Genomic DNA, 21,619 nt, shown 5'->3' with positions numbered 1-21,619 from the left:
TTCCCTGTAACTTGGCTTCTTGCAGGGAGGGAACCGCCAGAAGGCCCTCGGCGCTGGACCTCAGTGTCTGGGCAGAACGATGGGGGTGGAGACGCTCCTTCAGGTATACTGGACTGAGGCCGTTTAGGGCTTTAAAGGTCAGCACCAACACTTTGAATTGTGCTCGGAAACGTATTAAGAGCCAATGCTGATCTCTCAGGACCAGTGTTATGTGGTCCTGGTGGCCAGTCCCAGTCACCAGTCTAGCTGCCGCATTCTGGATTAATTGCAGTTTCCGGGTCACCTTCAAAGGTAGCCCCACGTAGAGCGCATTGCAGTACAAGCTTCCAAACACATGAGTAATGTCCTGCATTCTGTCCTAGGATGACATGTGAAAACTGTTACTTTCGTCGAAACTAGCGCTCTCGACAGAAGCTGTCTGCAAAGAATTGGGTTCTGAACACAAAACTCTGTGGTTACACATAGAAGGGAGGTGAGTGCCATGAGGGAAAGGGTTTGAAAGGCCGTTTGAACTTCAACACAAAGTTCTTGAGGGATAAATTGTTAGCATATGCTCCATTAGTTGACAACTCCTTGTGTCTTTTAAGGTTGGCACACCTTGTGGATGTGTTCAGATGTAAAAAAAAAAACAAAAAAAAAACATTCAAAAATAATAGTAATATTGAAATTTGTTCACATGGTGAATGGTGTAGCACCCTCTGCTGGGCAGAAGAAGCAACTTATGAATATGAACCCTAAAGCAAGAAGCCAGCCTGCCTTTTGGAAGTGTGGCTGCTTGCAGTGAGCAAGAAAAGTGGGTGCAAAGGGTTCAGGTGTAGGAGTGCAACTATCCAGAGTGTGGGGTCAGGTGAGGAATTATAAAATATGCATCAAGCCATTGTGTCCACGATGAATGCATTGTGTTGACTGTGTTTGATTCATTGACAATAATTTCTGATCAAATCCCACAACCCTCTGCATCTCTGGCCATTTCCTCTACTGCCCATTTTTCTTGCTTGACAAGTCACGTACCCACTTAGACAGGAAGGCATCCTGGGCCTTAAAGATAGTGGGCAAGTTTCTTTGATGTAGCTTTTCTGATATGTTAATCTTAGGATGTTAATCTTAGGGCCAGGAAACAGATCTCACCTGAAAGTGATAATGACCACTGTCTTCCTGGCTATCCTTCTTATCATGTATTTTGCTTGTTTATCACCTCCGGGGTTGCCAAATGCACTCCTTTGTAGTTCTGTTCTTCGTTTACCCCAGAAATATGCGTGCTTAATTAGTTTTGGTAGTTTAACTTTTCCCCATGTGGGGTTTGTTGAAATGCTTAGAAGAAATCTGATTGGTTCTTACAGACACTCTGTAAAAAGTTCTTTTGTGAATAAAACGACCTGGGCCAGAGGGTGGAGAGAGAGATTGTTATACACACCCTTCCCAGAGTCTTGCTGGTTCAAGCCTCTGTGTGTATTCCTATTAATCAGAGTTCAATCCTTCCTTTACTTTGAGAACGCCTCATTCAGGTTCTGGTAGGCTCCAAGAAAACCCCTTTGCCACCTACCACCTACCATTTAAACCAGGAGAAGCCAACAATGTGCCCTTCAGATGATGTCCGACTACAACTCCCATCAGCCCTAGCTAGTCAGCATAATCAGTGGACAGGAGTAATGGGAGCTATAGTCCGCTATAGTCCGCAGGCTTCAGGTTCCTTTCGCTGGAGCCAGGAGAGTCTTGCTTCAGCAAAAGGAACCCGAAGCCTCCAGAAGGGGCGCTGAGCAGAGAGGGGGAGAATTTTTTTTTCTTGTTCTCCCCCTCTAAAACAAGATGCGTCCTATGGTCGGGTGCGTCCTATAGAGCGAAAAATACGGTGAGTCTTTATTGTCAAAGATAACACTGACAGTCACTTCTACAGCTCTGGATACAGACGCACAGCAATCTAGCTCCCAGGCAGCTATTCCACATCCTTGTAATCAGGATCCACCCATCCAATGCACCAGGTCTGCCATAAAATCATTCAGGGGAAAACTAAACAATGAGTCTGCAGGGTCCAAAGTGGGGGCTTGGGCAGATTAATTCCAAATATATGGGGCCACCAAAGAATATGTCTTGTCCCTTACAGCCTCATGAAGGCACCTCTGGTTGAACACTTCATACATCACCATTCGGATACAGATTTATTATTTACAGTACTATGGGCAAACCAGAAGAAACGTGGGGTTGGGCAAGATTTTGAACAGCTATTGCATCAACAAGAAACCCGTTTATTTGTTTAAATCCACATATCCTGGGGGGTTGAATTCAGAACTCGGCTTCAATTGTTTTATTTAAAATCTGTTTTACGTAAAATCCATTGTATTTAAATACTATTTCAAAACCATCCAAATCTGTTCTGTTTTAAGTCTGTCACTTTATGGGTTGTCTTTGCATTGTGATGCCAGAATTGACGTACTGTTCCTCTAAGTTTCTTTACATTGTCTGCAATTAATTGTTATTTGAGACACTTGTGGTCAACTTTATATGTCCTATGCATTTGTGTTGCAAGCATCTGCAGCGACACTATCCAGTGAGCACTGATCCTCTAGCATGATCCTTACTAGTATGAGTATTTCATTGATAGTTATTCAGTATGTACCTCTTTACATGGGGACGTGGGTGGCACTGTGGGTTAAACCACAAAGTCTAGGACTTGCCGATCAGAAGGTCAGCGGTTCGAATCCCCGTGACGGGGTGAGCTCCCGTTGCTTGGTCCCTGCTCCTGCCAACCTAGCAGTTCAAAAGCACGTCAAAGTGCAAGTAGATACATAGGTACCGCTCCGGCGGGAAGGTAAATGGCGTTTCCGTGCGCTGCTCTGGTTCGCCAGAAGCGGCTTAGTCATGCTGGCTGTTGATATAGCAGAGTCCTTTTGCACAACGGAATGATGAATAGTACGTGCCACATGCTTTAAGTTGCTTTATTTACAGTTCATTGTAGAGAAATTACAAACATGCATCTTGCCTCTGCGGGAGCAGAGAAGCAACCGTCCTTCTCCTCGGACTAACGAACAAGAGAGAACAGTGAAAAACAGGAAACTAGTGTACGTCACATCCAGCTTCCCATTCCCGTGGGAAAACCCAACAGTACTCTGACTGTGGAATGTAAACATTGTCTTGTGACAAGCACTTTGCTGCACAGTGAAGAGAGCAGAAACCAACATCCTCCCCCTTTCCGTGAACATCACTGGGCAGCGTGTTCGTACAATATCAGTACAAACCCAACTTCTGTACATAGGTACAGTGTTGATTCCTTGACACAATCTTGGACAATACATCAGCAGGAATTTCATTACCTGGCATATAGGACACCGTTACGAGTCCCTTCTGAATATATTCCCTAGCATGTTGCAACTTCAATTGCAAGTGCTTCGTGCTTTGCTTACAACCTTCCGAATTCAGCAAAGCCAAACATGCTTTGTTGTCCTGGTAAACCTGGATTGGACATTTGACAGGAATTTTCATGTCTTTGCACAATTGTAACAACCATTCACAATCCTTAAGTGAATAAGACAGTGCATTCAGTTCAGCTTCACAAGTACTTAAGCTAATTGTTGTTTGCTTCTTGCATGACCAATCAAATAGACCCTGATTGTACATGTAGCAAACTCCAGACGTACTTTTCCTGTCTGCAGTGTCACTTCCAAAACTTGCATCTGCAAAGATCTCAAGACCACCAGACTTCTGATTGTTAAATCTCAGCCTGTAATGCATAGTGCCTTTCAAATAGCGTGCTATGCGTTTCAGAGCTTTCCAATCCTTAACAGTAGGATTGTTGACTTGTCTGCTTAGCAAATTACAGCTAACAGCAATGTCAGGTCTTGAACATCTGGCAATGAAGTTTAGCTTGCCTAGCACACTTCTGTACAGTGTAGTGTCAGAAAATGCTTCTTCAGTGTCTTCTACCTGATAACCTGTTGTCATCGGTGTGTCTACAGGGTTAGCATCCATCAGGTTTAGTTTGCTTAACACATCAGCAATTTTCCGTGATTGGTGTACTAGAATGTTACCACTTTGATCTCTTTCTATTTCCAGAGATAGGTAGTTGTTTACCTCACCAAGATCTTTCATGTCAAAGTGCTCTTTCAGTTGAGCTAGGGCGTTATTGTACATTGTGACATCTTTCCAAAAGAATAAAATATCATCAACATAAAACAAACAATACAGCTTCTTTTGCCCCTCCTCTTTGACAAACACACATGGATCAGCTTTCCCTTGCTTAAAACCTAGAGAAAACAATGCTTCAGTTAGTTTAGTGTGCCAACACCGTGCACTTTGTTTGAGACCATAAAGGGACTTTTTTAGAGCACAAACAAATCCCTGTTTTACCTGTACGCCATCAGGTGGAAGCATATAAAGTGATTCACCTAGAGATCCGTACAAAAATGCTGTATTCACGTCGTGGTGACTAATGTGTAGATTCTCCTCTGCAGCTAGCTTGAGCATGAGTCTTATGCTCTCATACCTCACCGTGGGTGAGTAGGTCTCGTGATAGTCTTCACCTGGTACCTGTGCAAAACCTCTGGCTACCAATCTGGCTTTGTGTCTGACTATCTTGCCATTTTGATCAGTCTTCGCTTTGAAGACCCATTTGCTTCCAAGCAGTTTCATTCCTGGAACTACTGGAACAAGCTCCCAAGTTTTGTTCCTTTCTAAGGAATCAAGCTCAGCCTTCATAGCATTTAACCATGGCTCAGCTTCCTTAGAATCCAAATCCTGGATTTCTTGGAAACTTGAAGGTTCAAATACCTTCTTGGAGCTTTTAACAGCTGATACTGCTGTCTTAGCAAATTCATCAGCAAATCTCTTTGGAGGTCTGCCTTTTGTGGCTCTTTGTGACCTGCGAATCAGCCTTTGGTCTTCAACACTCTCCTCTTCCTTCTTAGGAGAAAAGTGACCTATTGTGAACAATGGTTCTTCCAATTCCTGATCAGAGCTTTCAGAGGGTCGCATAGAGGCTTTCGCACTCTTGAAATCCTCTGAAGTATCCGATTCAGTTTCAGACTCAGAATCAGAACCTTCATCAGTGGGTGTGGGTTGCTGTTGCTTATCCTCAGTCTCATCACTGTCATCAGGATAACATTGAAAAATTCCCACGTTCTCCCCCCACTTGGCATTGTACTCAACACTTCTTGTGAGCCTAATTGTCTTGGAGTCAGTCATCATTATTCTGTAAGAACCTTTCTGATAACCTAGAAAGATACCATGCAATCCACGTTTGCCTAATTTGGAGCTTTGTGGAGAGTGAATCCACATGTCTGAACCAAATATTCTCATGTGTTTGATGTAAGGTTTCTTGCCAAACATCTTCTCATAGGGGGTACAACCAATCGCTGAAGATAACCTGCGATTGTAACTGTAAAGAAAACACGAGAGAGCTTCGGCCCAATAACTCTCTGGAAGATTTGCATCATGCAGCAAGGTTTTTAACCCTTGAAGCAATGTTTGATTTGCCCTTTCGCAAAGTCCATTCTGCCATGGCGAGCGAGGACTGGACAAATCGTGTTGAATTCCTTTCTCAGTCAGAAAAGCTTCAAACTGCTGAGAAGTGAATTCTCCCCCGCGATCTGTGAAAAGAATTTTTATCTTCTTACCATGCACATTTTCCAACCAAGCACAGAATTCCTTAAACCTTGGAAACGCCTCTGATTTCTGCTTGAGATTGTACACGTAAATATACCTGGAAAATGCATCAATGAGAACCATGAAGAACCTATTGCCACCTAAAGAGGGCGATAGTGGACCTACTAAATCAGCATGAACAATCTGGTATGGTTCTGTAGCTTGCCTACTAGACACCTTACCTTTCGCAGCCATTTTCACCTTATTTGCTGCGCATGCCTTGCACTTCATGTGGTACCTGCAGGGTTTAATCGTCATACCTTCAACCAAGGTAGGCATTTTAGAAACCGCCTCAAAATGCAAATGACCAAATTTTCGATGAAAATCATGAATACATTCTGCATGCAAACTTTTGTTAGAACCTGCAATGCAACAAGTATCATCCTGCACAACATCATCATAATACAAAACAAACAAACGATCAACACATTCAGCATGCAAAACATAATCGTCTTTCTTTGTGATGGTGCATTTCTTGTTCTTGAAGGAAACGTCAATGTTCCGTTCATTCAGCTGCATCACACTGAGAAGATTGTGTGTGGCATCTGGAACGTAAAGTACATCATGTATCTCTAAGTCCAAACTGTGAAGAACAACAGTTCCGTAGCCTTGACTGGGGATCGTGTGGTCATCCGCCTGGTGAATCGCACCTTCCTGCGGTGTAAAAGACACGAACAGTCTCTTATCGTTGCACATGTGGTGTGTAGCTGCTGAATCAACAACGAAGAAAGATCTAGACGTCTTCTGGACTTTTGCAACCTTTGGAGTGAAGCGTGAGACCATTGCCTTGTGCTGCGTTGTCCTGGACACTGGACCTTTGCCTTTGCTTTGGCCTTTTCCACGCGATGAGCTTCCGCTGCGCTGCTCTGTCTTGGCCCTGGGATATCTGCATTCCCTCTTCATATGGCCTAGACGTCCACAGGAGTAGCATTTCACTGCCTTCAAAGCTTTGGCGCCCTCTGGTGGTTCCACTGCACTCTGGGATGACGTCTGTGAAGACTCCCCCTTACCCATGCAGCTAGCACCCCGGCGATCTGCTTCATTCTGGATCACGGCAGTAACATAGGCTACTGTGAGCTGAGCAGTTGGTTGAACAGCAATCTGAGTGGCAACGGACTCCCAACTTGGACCCAAAGAATGTAGTATCATGAAGGAATACACAGCCTCTGGAAAGTTGAGTCCTCTCTGTTGCAACTCATGTCTCAGATTTTGCATCTCCATCAGGTGTTTACGCACATCTCCACCTTCAGCAAGAGCCATATCATGCAGCTTGGCATAATAGTACATTGAGGAACCAGCTTCTGTCCTCAAGTGAGCCTCTCTTAAAGAGTTCCAAATTTCTTTGGCTGTGGTCTTTCCACGCAACAGACAGAGCTCTTCTGGGGATACTATCAACGTAAGCGTTCCCCGTGCTTTGGAATCTTTAGCAGCCCATTCAGCTGTAATTGGAGCTGGGGGGTTGTCTGTAATAACATTAAACAGACCTTCTTTCCGCAGAATTGCCTCTGCATACTGCACCCACTCTGTGTAGTTATTCTTATTGAGCTTAGGAATCCCAAAAGCATCAACCAGCTTTGCGTTTGCCATTTCTGCTGCTTAAAACGAGCTGCGTCACAGTCCTGCAGCTTTAGCCAAAAGCACTTTTAAAAGTACTTTCGTTTTCCCAGCCATCCAAGCCTGTGAGCTTGTGCCTTTTGGAGCCTTTGCCTGTTACGCGGCAAAACGGCTTTAAAAGTTCAAAGTCCAGCCATAAAGCATAAACAAGGAGCTGGCAGGCTGCTCCGGGAGCATGAGCACATACCTTCATCAATCAAACTTGACGCGCAGAGCAGATAACGCGATCCGTTCCTCTGTACCTCTGCCGGCATTCCTCAGTTTGATTTACGTCTTTCTGGGCCCGGAACCAAAATGTTGATATAGCAGAGTCCTTTTGCACAACGGAATGATGAATAGTACGTGCCACATGCTTTAAGTTGCTTTATTTACAGTTCATTGTAGAGAAATTACAAACATGCATCTTGCCTCTGCGGGAGCAGAGAAGCAACCGTCCTTCTCCTCGGACTAACGAACAAGAGAGAACAGTGAAAAACAGGAAACTAGTGTACGTCACATCCAGCTTCCCATTCCCGTGGGAAAACCCAACAGTACTCTGACTGTGGAATGTAAACATTGTCTTGTGACAAGCACTTTGCTGCACAGTGAAGAGAGCAGAAACCAACACTGGCCACATGACCCGGAAGCTGTACGCCGGCTCCCTCGGCCAATAAAGCGAGATGAGCACCGCAACCCCAGAGTCGGGCACGACTGGACCTAATGGTCAGGGGTCCCCTTTACCTTCACCTCTTTACATATTTTGTTCTACTGTATAACTTACACGCAGTTGCTCAGTTTTGTTGTCATTCATTGCTTGCAATGCCTTGTATTCCGTTTCCAGCTGATGAAGACTTTTTTCCGAAACAGTTGAACTATTCCGGATATACTGTCCTGTTGAGACTTCTGAGAGACGTCTTCCTTTGAGACTTTTATGAGACATCTTCCTTTGAGAGACAGCTTGGGATTCCTTGCTATTCATTTGATTCTTTGTTTGACTCTGATATATATAACAACTTGTAGTTACATGTATATTTTGTGAGATGTGTTGTATAAGTGGCTTATTCATATATTTTGAATGACATCATAACCAATTACCATATTTTTCGCTCTATAAGACGCACCAGACCACAAGACGCACCTAGTTTTTGGAGGAGAAAACAAGAAGGAAAAAAAATCTGAATCTCAGAAGCCAGAACAGCAAGAGGGATTGCTGCGCAGTGAAAGCAGCCATCCCTCTTGCTGTTCTGGCTTCTGGGATAGCTGTGCAGCCTGCATTCACTCCATAAGACGCACACACATTTCCCCTTACTTTTTAGGAGGGAAAAAGTGAGTCTTATAGAGCAAAAAATACGGTATTTTGTTCTACTATATAACTTACATGCAGGTTGCTCAGTTTTGTTGTCATTCATGCCTTGTATTCCATTTCCAGCTGATGAAGACTTTATTCCGAAACAGTTGAACTATTCCGGATATACTGTCCTTTTGAGACTTCTGAGAGACGTCTTCCTTTGAGACTTTTGTGAGACGTCTTCCTTTGAGAGACGGCTTGGGATTCCTCGCTATTCATTGAGTTGTTTGATTCTTTGCTTGACTCTGATATATATAACAACTTGTAGTTACATGTATATTTTGTGAGATGTGTTGTATGATATATAAGTGGCTTATTCGTATATTTTGAATGACATTGTAACCAAGTATATATTCACTAATAGTTATTAGCCAGCGTGTTGCATTTGCACTTTTGTAGATCATAGTAGACTCAGCAGGTTCAAACTTTGCCTGACCTGCTTCTGAAAAACCCAGCCACACCCCCACATCTCTCACTGGCCCCGCTATGAAAGCTCCTTAAGTGTTTTGTCTGGCTGGAATGCCTCCCTGAACTCTGATAATGCCACTTCCTTGCCTGGAGGGACAACACAGGTGTGTGCTTGTGCAGAAACTAGCCTACCGGCAAACATTAAATTCCCGCTCTGCTCGCTTTTGCCTAAGGCTGTATCCACCCCTGCCATGTGGGCTGAAAATGGTCTCCGCCAACCTTAATATCATCAAAAGTCCCTGTTTGATCTTTTAAAGCAACCTCCAATCTGCAGACCATATTTGGCTTTCTGTTGGTCCCAATTTGCCCTAAGAATCTTTTCCTCCCCCAAACCGCATCCACCGGCCCGACACTTGACATGGCTGCTGTCAGGGAACTGCCATCGGTTCAGGAGGGAGAAAGAAAAAGCCGAATGGATTATGGAGAGCCCCTAAGGATCGTGGGAAGCAGCTCCTCCTCAGCGGAGGAGAGTAACCACGCCTCCAGTGGAGAGGAGCTGCAGGGCTCGAGGAGGCGAGGCGGTGCCAGGACACCTTGTCTGGGCAAAGCGGGGAGGAGAGGGGTCCTCCGTTACCCACGCCCTCCCTGCGCAGCAGGCTTCCACGCAGAGAGGGGAGGCGCAGACTGGGCGTCCAGAAATTCATAGAATCATGGAGTTGGAAGAGACCACAAGGGCCATCGAGTCCAACCCCCTGCCAAGCAGGAAACACCATCAGAGCACTCCTGACATATGGTTGTCAAGCCTCTGCTTAAAGACCTCCAAAGGAGGAGACTCCACCACACTCCTTGGCAGCAAATTCCACTGTCAAACAGCTCTTACTGTCAGGAAGTTCTTCCTAATGTTTAGGTGGAATCTTCTTTCTTGTAGTTTGGATCCATTGCTCCGTGTCCGCTTCTCTGGAGCAGCAGAAAACAACCTTTCTCCCTCCTCTATGTGACATCCTTTTATATATTTGAACATGGCTATCATATCACCCCTTAACCTCCTCTTCTCCGGGCTAAACATGCCCAGCTCCCTTAGCCGTTCCTCATAAGGCATCGTTTCCAGGCCTCTGACCATTTTGGTTGCCCTCCTCTGGACACGTTCCAGTTTGTCAGTGTCCTTCTTGAACTGTGGTGCCCAGAACTGGACACAGTACTCCAGGTGAGGTCTGACCAGAGCAGAATACAGTGGCACTATTACTTCCCTTGATCTAGATGCTATACTCCTATTGATGCAGCCCAGAATTGCATTGGCTTTTTTAGCTGCCGCATCACACTGTTGGCTCATGTCAAGTTTGTGGTCAACCAAGACTTGCTTTGCTGGGGAAAGTTTAAGAACCGCCCACTCACAGATACTGCCAGTGAATGAGCCAGCCACGATAGAGTGGCGCTCTGGACAGATAAAGTTTATTTTTGCAGCTAAAGCAAGGCTTTACTACCGAGTAGGCAGGTAATTGCCTGCTTGCTCTCGAGCAACCGCTTGGAACCCTTACAGCTGCCAATACACAAGTGGCAATCTTAAAGTGTGCTCCTGGTTGTGCCTGGGCAAAAGGAGGATTGCCCCTGATGTAACGTGCGTTTGAGAGAAATCACATAAAAGTAATGCAGTAATTCCTAAAGGCTCCCACATTTCACTTTTCTGTTATTTATATAGCACTTTTATTTATATATTTAAAATTTCCAAGCTTGTTTGTTTCAGTTCTATACCACCTTTGCGGGTGGTTAACAAATTAAACATGACAAATTAAACATGACAAATTTAAGCAGAAGAATATTAAAATGGAATTACCAGTCAGCACAAAAAAGCAATCTAAAAGCCAGCATAAACACAAGCAGCATAAAGTACATGCAGGTCCTGCTGTCCACCTGCTCACTATCTTCCAGTTCACTTATCCAAACATAAATAATCGTGCCCAAACCTCGCTATACACTCCATAGATTCAGATATCCAAAGAGCCAGAGTTTGCCCACTTCCTCACTTGTGCTTGGCTGGTCAGTGGCAGCCATTTTCGGACAGAAACCGTGGGGAAAGGGAGTGGGGAGAGAGATTGGACAAATCTGTTTTTTGCTTTGCTTCCCTTTACCTGGTTGGCTGCAGCCATTTTAGGAACAAACCATGGCAGGAGCGGACAGAGATAACCGATTCCCAAAGGCATCAGTGGGAATTGTGGATTTGTTTGCAAACCTTTGCCTAACAAAGGATTTCCAGGAAATGTATTGAGGACAGCTAGCAGGATATGCTGGTAACAAAGCATTGGTGGTGACTATTGAAGAGCCTTGAGTTTACTTGAACTTACAATGTTTATTCCCCAAGCCTTGTTGTTTTGCAATCTCCCAACAGCCAACAATAACAAAGTACAGTATATAGAAAACATGCAAATATTTTGCTAACTACTGGTTTTTATGACACTACTTAATTTTGCTTCATTCCACACATAACAGGTGAACTCTATCCTCAGTGAGGTCAGGAAAAGAGCACCCATCCCTTTACCCAACCAGCCAGGGCTTCCGTTTTCCAAAGGATCACCCAGGCTCATCTTGGGTCTTCATTATTTGGTTGACTTTGCTTCTGGGGCACGCTTCTCTTCCTGCTGAGTGGCAGAGACAAAAGAAAAGAAAAGCGCAGAATGAAGTCAATGCCAAGTTATCACCAACCTAGGTGGGCTTATGGAAGACTGTCATAAAGGAAATGGGGTCAAAGCTTGCCCAACCACGAGGAGGCTGGGTTGACTGCTTATTGCTGTTGCAGTGCTCAATAAAGGTAAAGGATAAAGGGACCCCTGACCATTAGGTCCAATCGTGGCCAACTCTGGGGTTGCGGCGCTCATCTCACTTTATTGGCCAAGGGAGCTTCCGTACAGCTTCCGGGTCATGTGGCCAGCATGACTAAGCCGCTTGTGGTGAACCAGAGCAGCGCACAGAAATGGTGTTTACCTTCCTGCCGGAGCGGTACCTATTTATCTACTTGCACTTTGAGGTGCTTTCAAACTGCTAGGTTGGCAGGAGCAGGGACCGAGCAACGGGAGCTCACCCGGTCGCAGGGATTCAAACCACCGACCTTCTGATCGGCAAGTCCTTGGCTCTGTGGTTTAATCCACAGCGCCACCCGCGTCCCTTGAAAGTAGCACCGACCTTCTGATTGGCAAGTCCTAGGTGTTAAGTTGTGGGTGAACATATCAGATGGCACATCATTCTTCAAACAGCTCTTGTTTATTCACAGGCCAGAACAGAACTGAACTGAAGGGTTCAGCCAGCCTGCTTATATAGAGCTCCACTAGAACGCAACAGTAACCATTTTCTGTAACTATCCAATTACTGAAAGTCACTTTCAATCCCTCATTTGCATATGTGGACCTGAGTGAAAACTATCTACAGTATCCCCCTGCTGGCCCAAGGTGAGAACTTCAGTACATAACACTAGACTCTGTGGTTTAACCCACAGCGCTACCCGCGTCCCTTACAGTGCTCAATACATATGGCATTAAAGGTTGAGTAAAAGCAAAGTTTTTTGTTTGTTTTTTTAAGGATAATTGCTCTGAACAAACCCAAAGAAATCCCAAATTTTTGTTATCCAGCAGAGGCAGTGACCTTTTAGGGGGAAATATGCCTTTGGGCATCATGGTAAAGCCCTGCAGGGTGTGTTGAGATGGAAGGCAGAGCTGCAATCTCAGTTAGGATACACTGTATTGGCTGGCATGGGGGAGAAATCTGATTCAGTTTGCACTCACAAAGTGAACCTCCCTAATTCACAGTTTCCTAAAGGGTACGCAAACCAAAACACGGGCATTCTTTGAAAGCCACTTTTCCAAATATTGCAGTGCAGTTTCCAAGCCAAATAATGTGTAAAAAGATGCATATAGTATATTTTTAAAAACAACAACACAAGAATGTGCGTTCTATTAGGGGAAGTTGCTTTGCGGGGAAAAACCCCATCAGGCAAAATTGTACACACATATGCATATCACAATAAATTCAATTAAACTGCTAATGAATCTTCATGAGGACTTTTTTTAAAAAAAATTATAAACTCATGTGCAGAATTGAGCTTACTGAAAAATCTTTACCCGTTCCATCCATTATTGGGAGAGAAGTACAAATAAACACAGGGGACTGACTTACTTTGTTATTTGTGGTGTCACCAGAATTAGGAGGGCTGTAAGGGGGTGGAGCCTGGAACACAAAAATATAGATACCAGGGGATGAGAGCAGATGTTGAAAAGTGAATGGCTTCAGATAGTGGGGACTAAGCTTTAGAAATCCAGCCACTTGCATCATAACTGTTTTCTTGTTTCAACTTTTCATCCTCAGAGACCTGAAACTGCTATGCAGTCTCATCCATCTTTTCCAACTCTGTGCTGAATCACTTAAAAGCAGAAATCAGGCATTCTCCCAGAAATCATTAATATCCTGTCCAGAATTTTGCAGGTAAAAAGGTGAGGGCCTCCTCGAATTATTTTTGGGGAGCCTCATTTCTTTGACAAATGGCTGTTTCCCAGGTTAGATGCCCGATAAACCAGACTGGCAAATTTAAGCTAAGGACGAAAGAGGAGAAAAACCAACTCACTTTAATCTCAGAAAATTCAAAGCGGTTCACTGAGACGTCACCTTTGACCTCCAAGGTCTGGATTTCTTTGAGGGGAACACGGTGCTTGTACTCCAAAAAGTGATTTCCATTGACATACACCTACAGGAAAAATGAAACAAGCATTCAATTACCAGTTGGCAAGGACAAGAAGAAGGCTTCAGGTGTTTAAAAGACTACCAGGCTTAATACAATGTAAGTTCTCGTGGGATATATCTGACTGTCAGCTATTTCACCGAAGCTTATTCCAGAGTAATGTAAATGTTTTCTACTTAATTTAACATGTTTTTGCCCTTCCTTTCTGCCGTTTAGATAATCAGCGCAGCTTACACTACACGTAGGGGTCAGCAAACTTTTTCATCAGGGGGGCCGGTCCACTGTTCCTCAGACCTTGTGGGGGGCCAGACTATATTTTTTTTGGGGGGATGAACAAATTCCTATGCCCCACAAATAACCCAGAGATGCATTTTAAATAAAAGCACACCTTCTACTCATGTAAAAACACCAGGCAGCCCCCACAAATAACCCAGAGGTGCATTTTAAATAAAAGGGCACATTCTACTCATATAAAAACACACTGATTCCCTGACCGTCCGCGGGCCAGATTGAGGTGATTGGGCCGGATCCGGCCCCTGGGTCTTAGTTTGCCTACCCATGCTACAGAGGTTTACAGCCTCGGGGGGGGGGGGGCTAAGCTTCTACCTCAGAGCTTTCCAAACTTTTCACGTTGGTGACACACTTTTTAGACATGAATTATTCCGTGACACAGTAATTCAGCTTTACTAACAAACCGGAGGTTAAACTAACCCCTTTCCAGCCCCGGGAGGAGCGCAGGGAGCATTCGCACGATACACCTACACACCGCGGCCGACGCACTGATGTGCTGTGACTCGCAGTTTGGAAAGCTCTGTTGTTCTATGTCTAAATCTTCCACCCTAAAACAAAGGAGCAGATTCTTGCCCTGTTTTAGCCTTATTTCTACCCAGGTTTTTTTTTTTTTTGTTTTCTCTGTACTCTTTGCTTCCACCACTAGATGGAGCATTTTCTTTTTTTCTCTACAGCTTTACATTTAATTTTAAAAAAGAAAAATGCAACACAACTGTCACTTTCCAACTGCCACTTCCCCAACATTCAACCCCCTCAGCCCCTGCCTTTGCTTGCACAATATCTCACACAGATTTGAATCCCGTATTTGCAGTCAAGAAAACAATTCTGAGTGGTGCCCCGCAAGACGAATGCCTCGCAATACAAAAAACTCACTAGACGAAAGGTTTTTCCGTTTTCGATTTGCCTCGCAAGACGAATTTCCCCTATGGGCTTGCTTCGCAAGACGAAAACGTCTCGCGACTTTTTTTCTTTGACTAAAAACAAAGACATGTTTTGTTTATAAAGTTAATTTATTTTCCCTTAAATTTTTGAACTGCTCTTTACAGTATGTGTGACTTTAAAGAGCAGTTAATAAACTGTTGTTGTACCAAATTTGGCTTTGTTTGGACTTTTTTTGACCATAGAAACGCATTAATTGATTTTCAATGCATTCCTATGGGATTTCGTGCTTCGCAAGACGAAAAATTCGCTAGACGACAAAAATTGCGGAACGAATTAATTTCGTCTTGCGGGGCACCACTGTATTTCGCTGCTTATAGCTCAGAAGTTAGACTGGTTGCAAGATGCTTTGGGGTTGCCCTGAGCCAGATAAAGCAACTGAGAAATTTAATTAAGAATAACTGGTGTCTAATTTGTTTTAGCCCAAGCCTGAGAAAAGTGTGTGGGTGAGTCAGAAACAAGATTTTGGCTAGGTAGGGAAGCCGAGTTGTGGTGAGGCAAGCTCACTAGCCCCATTATCATAGCTGTCAATGCTTCCCATTTTTTAAAGGGAAATTCCCTTATTCCGAATAGGATTCCTCGCAAGAACAGGGAAAAGTTGACAGCTATGCCTATTATTTCCTTTTAAGCCAGTAGCTTCACTCCCACAGTGCTGAATAAGACAGTATTTTACCCACAGGGAAACACTCTCACTTCACTGCTGGCCTGCACATTCACACTGAGAGCTTATCCCACATTTCTTCTCCTCCTGCTGCTTTTCCCTGGCGAAAACCACTCTTTACCGCTGAATCAGAGCAAACAGCAATAGGGTTTTCTGTGGGTTGCATTTTGCTCCGATTAATGGTAAAACACTGGTTTTTCCTGGGTGGTGGTGGTGGATAAACAACAACAGCCACCTGGACCTGTGCCTAGAAAGTGTGGAGCCAAGTCACATGTGGACAAGCCCTGATACAATCCATGCTGACGTAACTTGAATTCTGATTGGCTGGTTAGTTCTAGATCCTTAAATAAACTGCTTTGAGGCTTCCCCCTCCCCCAAATCAAGCAGCATATAAATTTTATGGCTTAAACAAATAATAGTTTAAAAAAGCAAACCCCCTGTATTTCTCCCCAGTTATTTACCCAACATTGTTGCACACCACCCCAATCTCAACACCAGTGCGAGACTCCAGGGGTCCCGGCAGGGTTCGTGTTTCCTTTGGGAACGAGACACAGCGAAGACTGTGGTGTCTTTATAATAGATGGTTTATTTAAACATATATTCAACCTGAGCCTACGATGAGTCCTGCTTCTCTCATGGCCACGATTCTGGATTCAAGCTGCCAGCCCACATGGTGCTCTGATCCCTGCCTTTCTCCAGCCTGCCGCCTCTTACAAACTGACACCTTTCCCCCTAGCTCACCTCAGGCAAGCTGAGATCCTAAGCGCAACTCTGCTAACTGACACAGAGATGGAGAAGGGGCCCCATCCCTCTGCTGCCTGGTACAGAGTCTCTGCTAATGGCGCATATCCCTGCTTTGTTTGCTTAGCGACTCGGCTAGTCTCAGCAACTGCTGCAACTGGGGATTGGTTAAATCCTAAAACATTTCTGGTTCCAGGAATATAGGAGAGTCTTCCTCTCCTCCTCAGCCTTTCCTTTTCCAGCTGACACTCCAGGTTAAAAAGGTAAAGGGTCCCCTGACCATTAGGTCCAGTCGTGGCCGACTCTGGGGTTGCGGCGCTCATCTCGCTTTACTGGCCGAGGGAGCCGGCGTACAGCTTCCGGGTCATTCCGCTTCTGGCGAAACCAGAGCAGCGCATGGAAACACCATTTACCTTCCCGCCGGAGCGGTACCTACTTATCTACTTGCACTGGTGTGCTTTCGAACTGCTAGGTTGGCAGGAGCTGGGACCAAGCAACGGGAGCTCACCCCGTTGCGGGGATTTGAACCGCTAACCTTCTGATCGGCAAGTCCTAGGCTCTGTGGTTTACACCACAGCGCCACCCACGCCACTCCAGGTTGCTTGCTATCAAATGGAGTAACCTGGCTCACCGCCCCAGTCCCACCGCACCTGATAGCAGCCACTCTCAACATTGATGGCCATCTCAAAAGAACTGTTCTGCTTGAAAGGTGTGCTGGGGGCAATTTCCTCTTCCCCCCAGAAGACTTCGTCGCTCTTCCAGGACTCCCAGAGCCGTTTTTTACTTTTCATTTGAGTGTTGCACACAACCATCGGGTTTAGCGTATCGAATCGCGGATTGAAGTGGAAGGCGATGTCGCCATTGGCGCACAGAAAATTCACTGCAAATCTGAAATGTAAGAAGGGCAGAAGCACTGTGAGGAAGGAGAGAGCAGCCGGTCGCAGAGGGAAAGGAACTGGAAAGGCCAAGTGGACAAAGAAGCAGGAACAACAATACACATGTGGTGGGGTTGTGAGGAGATTAAGAAATTTTGGGAAGTAATACATGAGGAATTAAAGAAAATGTTGAAAATCCCAATTGTTAGAAAGCCAGAGGCATATCTCCTAGGCGTGATAGGGAAAGCTATACCGCAAGTGGAAAAAAAGAATTTTTCTATATGCAACTACGGCAACCAGGGTAGTGATTGCTTCTAAATAGAAATCTCAAATCTTGCCCTCAAAAAAGGAGTGGATTTGCAAATTAAATGAATATTTAGAACTGGCAAAGCTAACCTCAATCGTAAGATATCAGTCAAATCAAAAATTAAAAAAGGAATGGAAATGTTTGGAAGATTATATGTTAAAATCTTGTTCTGAGAAAGATATGCTAATCTGCCTAGAATAAAAATGTAAAGTATATCTATGAATTGGAAAAGAGAAGAGATAAAAGAAACACAAAGAATGATACATTTGGAGAATGCAAAGATAAAGGTGGAAATAGAGATTCAAAGAAGTCGAATTGTGGTGGAAGAAAGCTGCGGGTGGAGGGCGTATTGTATGATAAGTATGTAATATTTGTTTTCAATGTTTTTGGATTGTTTTCAATTTTTTGTTGTTGTTGTTTTGTTTTTTCCCCCTGTATTATTTAAACAAAAATAAACAAACATGCAAACCAAAAAAGAAAAAAGAAAAGGCCAAATGGAGGGGAGAATGGAGCAAGAGAGAAAGGCAAGGTTTGGAAAGGGCAGGGGTCATGGAGGCTGACCAGAGGGAGCACAACTGGGACTCAGCAAAAGGAAGTGGGAACACCACAGTAAAGTTTCTGTGCACCTATAGCATGCCCATTGATTATCCTCACCGAGTCTTTTAAGCATGAATATAATTCTATCAAGGCATGTACTTGACAGTGCTCTGAATTAACCCTCCAGCGAATAACAGGCTGAAGTTCGTTCCCAGATCCTTATCCCCGATTCCTGGATTCTTGCTTGACAAAACAGAGAGCTGAGGGAACAGCTTGAATCAGGACTTCCGGAGCATGTGCCCCTGCAGTCCAATACACCTCTGTGATAAGATGCTCACTGGCTCTCAGCTATAACAACGCAAAAACAGTATATATATATATATATATATATATATATATATATTCCAGGGGGAGACATATTCATTAACATCCAAGTCTCAAGATTTGCTCTGGCCACTGAGAAAATGCAAGCCAGGTTCTAAGAAATTTGGTGTGTGTGTGCTTCTGTTCTGTTGTAATATTTAACACTTTATAGTTTATTGAAGAGTTACAGTGTGTGATATGCATGTCATAGAATTCTATTTAATATTGATCCAGAGCAGAACCCCAATGTACAGTGAAATATACTCCAGGCTTAGTACATAAGATATAGTTAGCAGAGTAAAAATTTAAACACGTTACAGGATTCCCTAAAAATAGACCAGAGGCTATTAATAGTTCATCCAGCAGAACTTTACTGCTACTGAAAGCAAATGAGCATAATGGTCAGAAATCCAATACATTCAGGATTGGCACTGTCCCTAAGAAATCCAGTTGCAGCAGACTTAACTTAAACGTATGATAACTTATAATAAGTCTAAACCTTAACACTATACGGTATACAGAACACCACACCAAAAGGAAAAGAGATAGAAAGGGAAAGGAAAAGGGAAGTCCTGGCTCCTTCTGGCCCTACTTTTATAGTCAGCATGACCTTCACAGAAAGAGATAAGAGAACCAGTTTAAACCAACTGTACTAGCTTCTCTGGAGATAATACTCAAACATCATGAACCTTCTTGCTTGTTTCTTTCACACAGAGAAGCTTTCAGAATCCTCTTGAATTACCGTATTTTTCGTCCCATAGGACGCTCCGTCCCATAGGACGCACCTAGCTTTTGGGGGGAGAAATAAAGGAATTTTTCCCCCTTTATTTCCCCCCCCCCAAAAGCAGGTCGGGGAAACCGAACCAGGTCGAGGAATAGTGGGATGGCGGCGCTGCGCCTCCCTGCTGTCCCCCAAGCTTGTGGGGCTGGCCGATGTCTGCCCGGCGCGAGGGGTGCTCTGCTTCAGGGCGCCCCTCGCGCTGGGCGGCAGGCTGCTATCCGCAGCCTAGACATCCCTGCGGGACCTCCCGCAGGGCTGCCTAGGCTGCGGATGTGTTCCCGAAGCCTGGAGAGCGAGAAGGGTCGGTGCGCACCAACCCCTCTCGCTCTCCAAGCTTCAGCAAAAGCCTGCATTCGCCCCATAGGACGCACCCAGATTTCCCCTTCATTTTTGGAGGGGAAAAAGTGCGTCCTATAGGGCGAAAAATACGGTAATTAAAATAGGAAAGATCTCTACACATCAGATCAATACAGTGGTACCTCGGGTTACATACGCTTCAGGTTACATACGCTTCAGGTTACAGACTCCACTAACCCAGAAATAGTGCTTCAGGTTAAGAACTTTGCTTCAGAATGAGAACAGAAATTGTGCTCCGGCAGCACGGTGGCAGCAGGAGGCCCCATTAGCTGAAGTGGTGCTTCAAGTTAAGAACAATTTCAGGTTAAGAACGGACCTCCGGAACGAATTAAGTACTTAACCCGAGGTACCACTGTACTATCTGCAAACTGACAGTGCAAGGAGGTGTTGTTAGTTTTCAGGTGTGTGTGTGTGTGCTGAATACCTCAAAATGATTATTTAGCTCAGCCGGTAGACCAAGAGACTCTTAATATCAGGGTTGTGGATTGGAGCCTCACACTGAACAAATATTCCTGCATTGCAAGGGATAGACTAGATGACTCTCATGGTCTCTTCCAACTCTACAGTTCTATGATACTTTTATTTGTTTGTTGTGTCTTTACTGTGGTGGTCTATTGCAACAACGAACGGCAACGAAATCATGCCGCAAAAGTAACACATTCAAATCAGTAACACATTCAAATCAGCAACAAAGCTTTTCAAAAAAACATTTCATTTTATTTTAAATCAGCATTTCTTTATGGAGTACTATTTTTGTAAATTATTCCTAAATGAACTCAAGAAGATTCAACAGCAGAACACGGCAGCTTCACTACCCTGACAGACTGCATGCATCAGCCCACATCCATGATTTTGGTCACAGAGGAAGAAGGGCCAGGTCTGAGAGAAAGAGATGGATTGGACAGGACAGTTCCCAAAAAACAAAGGGAATCGAACATGACCAGCAGGCTTTACAAACCTTTTTGTGTATGGTCGGACAAAGCCTTGGATTAAAAACCTCTTTCCCTCACTGAGGCCTTCAATATTGGTCCAAGCAGCAGCAATGGGTAAACTCTGTGGAGTGGGGAGAAAAGCGCAAAAATAACATTCTCGATCCAATAGCCTCAAACTCAGCCTCAAAACCATCCCAACCGTCATGAAGAGAACTCGCATTTTAATGGAAACTGTTTATATCGGCTGCATTTTGAGAAGTCAACAACATGATTTTCCCACAAGGCAAAAGAGGGGCAGTGCTCTGCTAAGGAAAGGGGCATTAAATAGGGGGGGGTTGCCAGCTAAAACAAGGCAGTTAAGAGCTGATCCTTTCCTTAGGAGTCAGTGGCGTAGTGTGGGGGGTGCAGGGGGGCCGGCCGCACCGGGCGCAACGTCTGGGGGGGGCGCGCTTGCACTCGCAGCTCTCTGCCCCCTGCTAAAATCCACGGGTTAGGTGGCGCAAATTACTTGCCTTGCCCCGGGTGCTGACAACCCACGCTACGCCACTGTTAGGAGTGAACGGCATCACATGCCAAGAAAGATGCTGTCGCTTTTCCTGATGATGATAAAGCAACAGCTCAGTGCTGGGGATCAACAGCACATGTTAAGGCTGAGTCAGGAGCACCACCCCACTCCCACATGAAGAAAGGGTGGTTCCCCCTCTGACATGCCCTTTCCCTGCACCCCACTCACCATCTTGGAGCTAGTTTGTCAGCTTTTCTTCTCACGTTCTGCTGGCGTGAAAGTGAAAGCAAAGCCTCATCTAGCAAACATCAAGCTTCCTCAGGAAAGGGGTGGGACACAATTCTGGCAGCTCCTTTTGAGCAAAGTTCAGGCCACAGGGAGAATATGGAAGGGAGGGGTGGGCCAGTCTGCCCATTTTGGTTTCTCTCGATTTTTCATTTTCCCAATCTTAAATATAGGTAAAGGTAAAGGGACCCCTGACCATTAGGTCCAGTCGTGGCCAACTCTGGGGTTGCGGCGCTCATCTCACTTTACTGGCCGAGGGAGCCGGCGTACAGCTTCCGGGTCATGTGGTCAGCATGACTAAGCCACTTCTGGCGAACCAGAGCAGCGCACGGAAACACCATT

At 44.8% G+C, this 21,619-nt stretch overlaps 1 protein-coding gene and 1 long non-coding RNA gene across 6 annotated transcripts; one reads left to right on the top strand and one right to left on the bottom strand.

Annotated features, from left to right (window-relative positions):
• Positions 1–10,660: 10,660 nt before the first annotated feature.
• Positions 10,661–21,367, bottom strand: LOC309536964 (galectin-5-like). Of its 5 annotated transcripts, none has more exons than XM_082231389.1 (6): positions 21,221–21,366; positions 20,514–20,608; positions 16,986–17,223; positions 13,590–13,709; positions 13,145–13,195; positions 10,661–11,613 (listed from the first exon to the last, which is right to left on the bottom strand). In XM_082231389.1, exons 1-6 carry the CDS (start codon positions 21,221–21,223, stop codon positions 11,575–11,577), a joined length of 546 nt encoding a protein of 181 aa, XP_082087515.1. In that variant the 5' UTR covers positions 21,224–21,366; the 3' UTR covers positions 10,661–11,574. The 5 variants fall into 5 exon arrangements, 4 of the variants coding, with proteins under 4 accessions (XP_082087515.1, XP_082087514.1, XP_082087516.1 ...); XM_082231388.1 differs by having other exon boundaries at positions 10,661–11,616; positions 21,221–21,365; XM_082231390.1 differs by lacking the exon at positions 13,145–13,195 and having other exon boundaries at positions 21,221–21,367.
• On the top strand, positions 16,336–17,135 carry LOC309537054. Its single transcript, XR_014221797.1, has 2 exons — positions 16,336–16,589; positions 16,933–17,135. It is a non-coding gene; the product is annotated as an uncharacterized lncRNA (long non-coding RNA).
• Positions 21,368–21,619: the final 252 nt, after the last annotated feature.

This window comes from Podarcis vaucheri (genome assembly GCF_965113315.1).
Source record: "Podarcis vaucheri genome assembly, chromosome: 7".
NCBI classification, from domain to species: Eukaryota; Metazoa; Chordata; class Lepidosauria; order Squamata; family Lacertidae; genus Podarcis; species Podarcis vaucheri.
The sequence above is the reverse complement of the archived record's forward strand: the minus strand, read 5'-3'. Positions and strand labels throughout refer to the sequence as shown.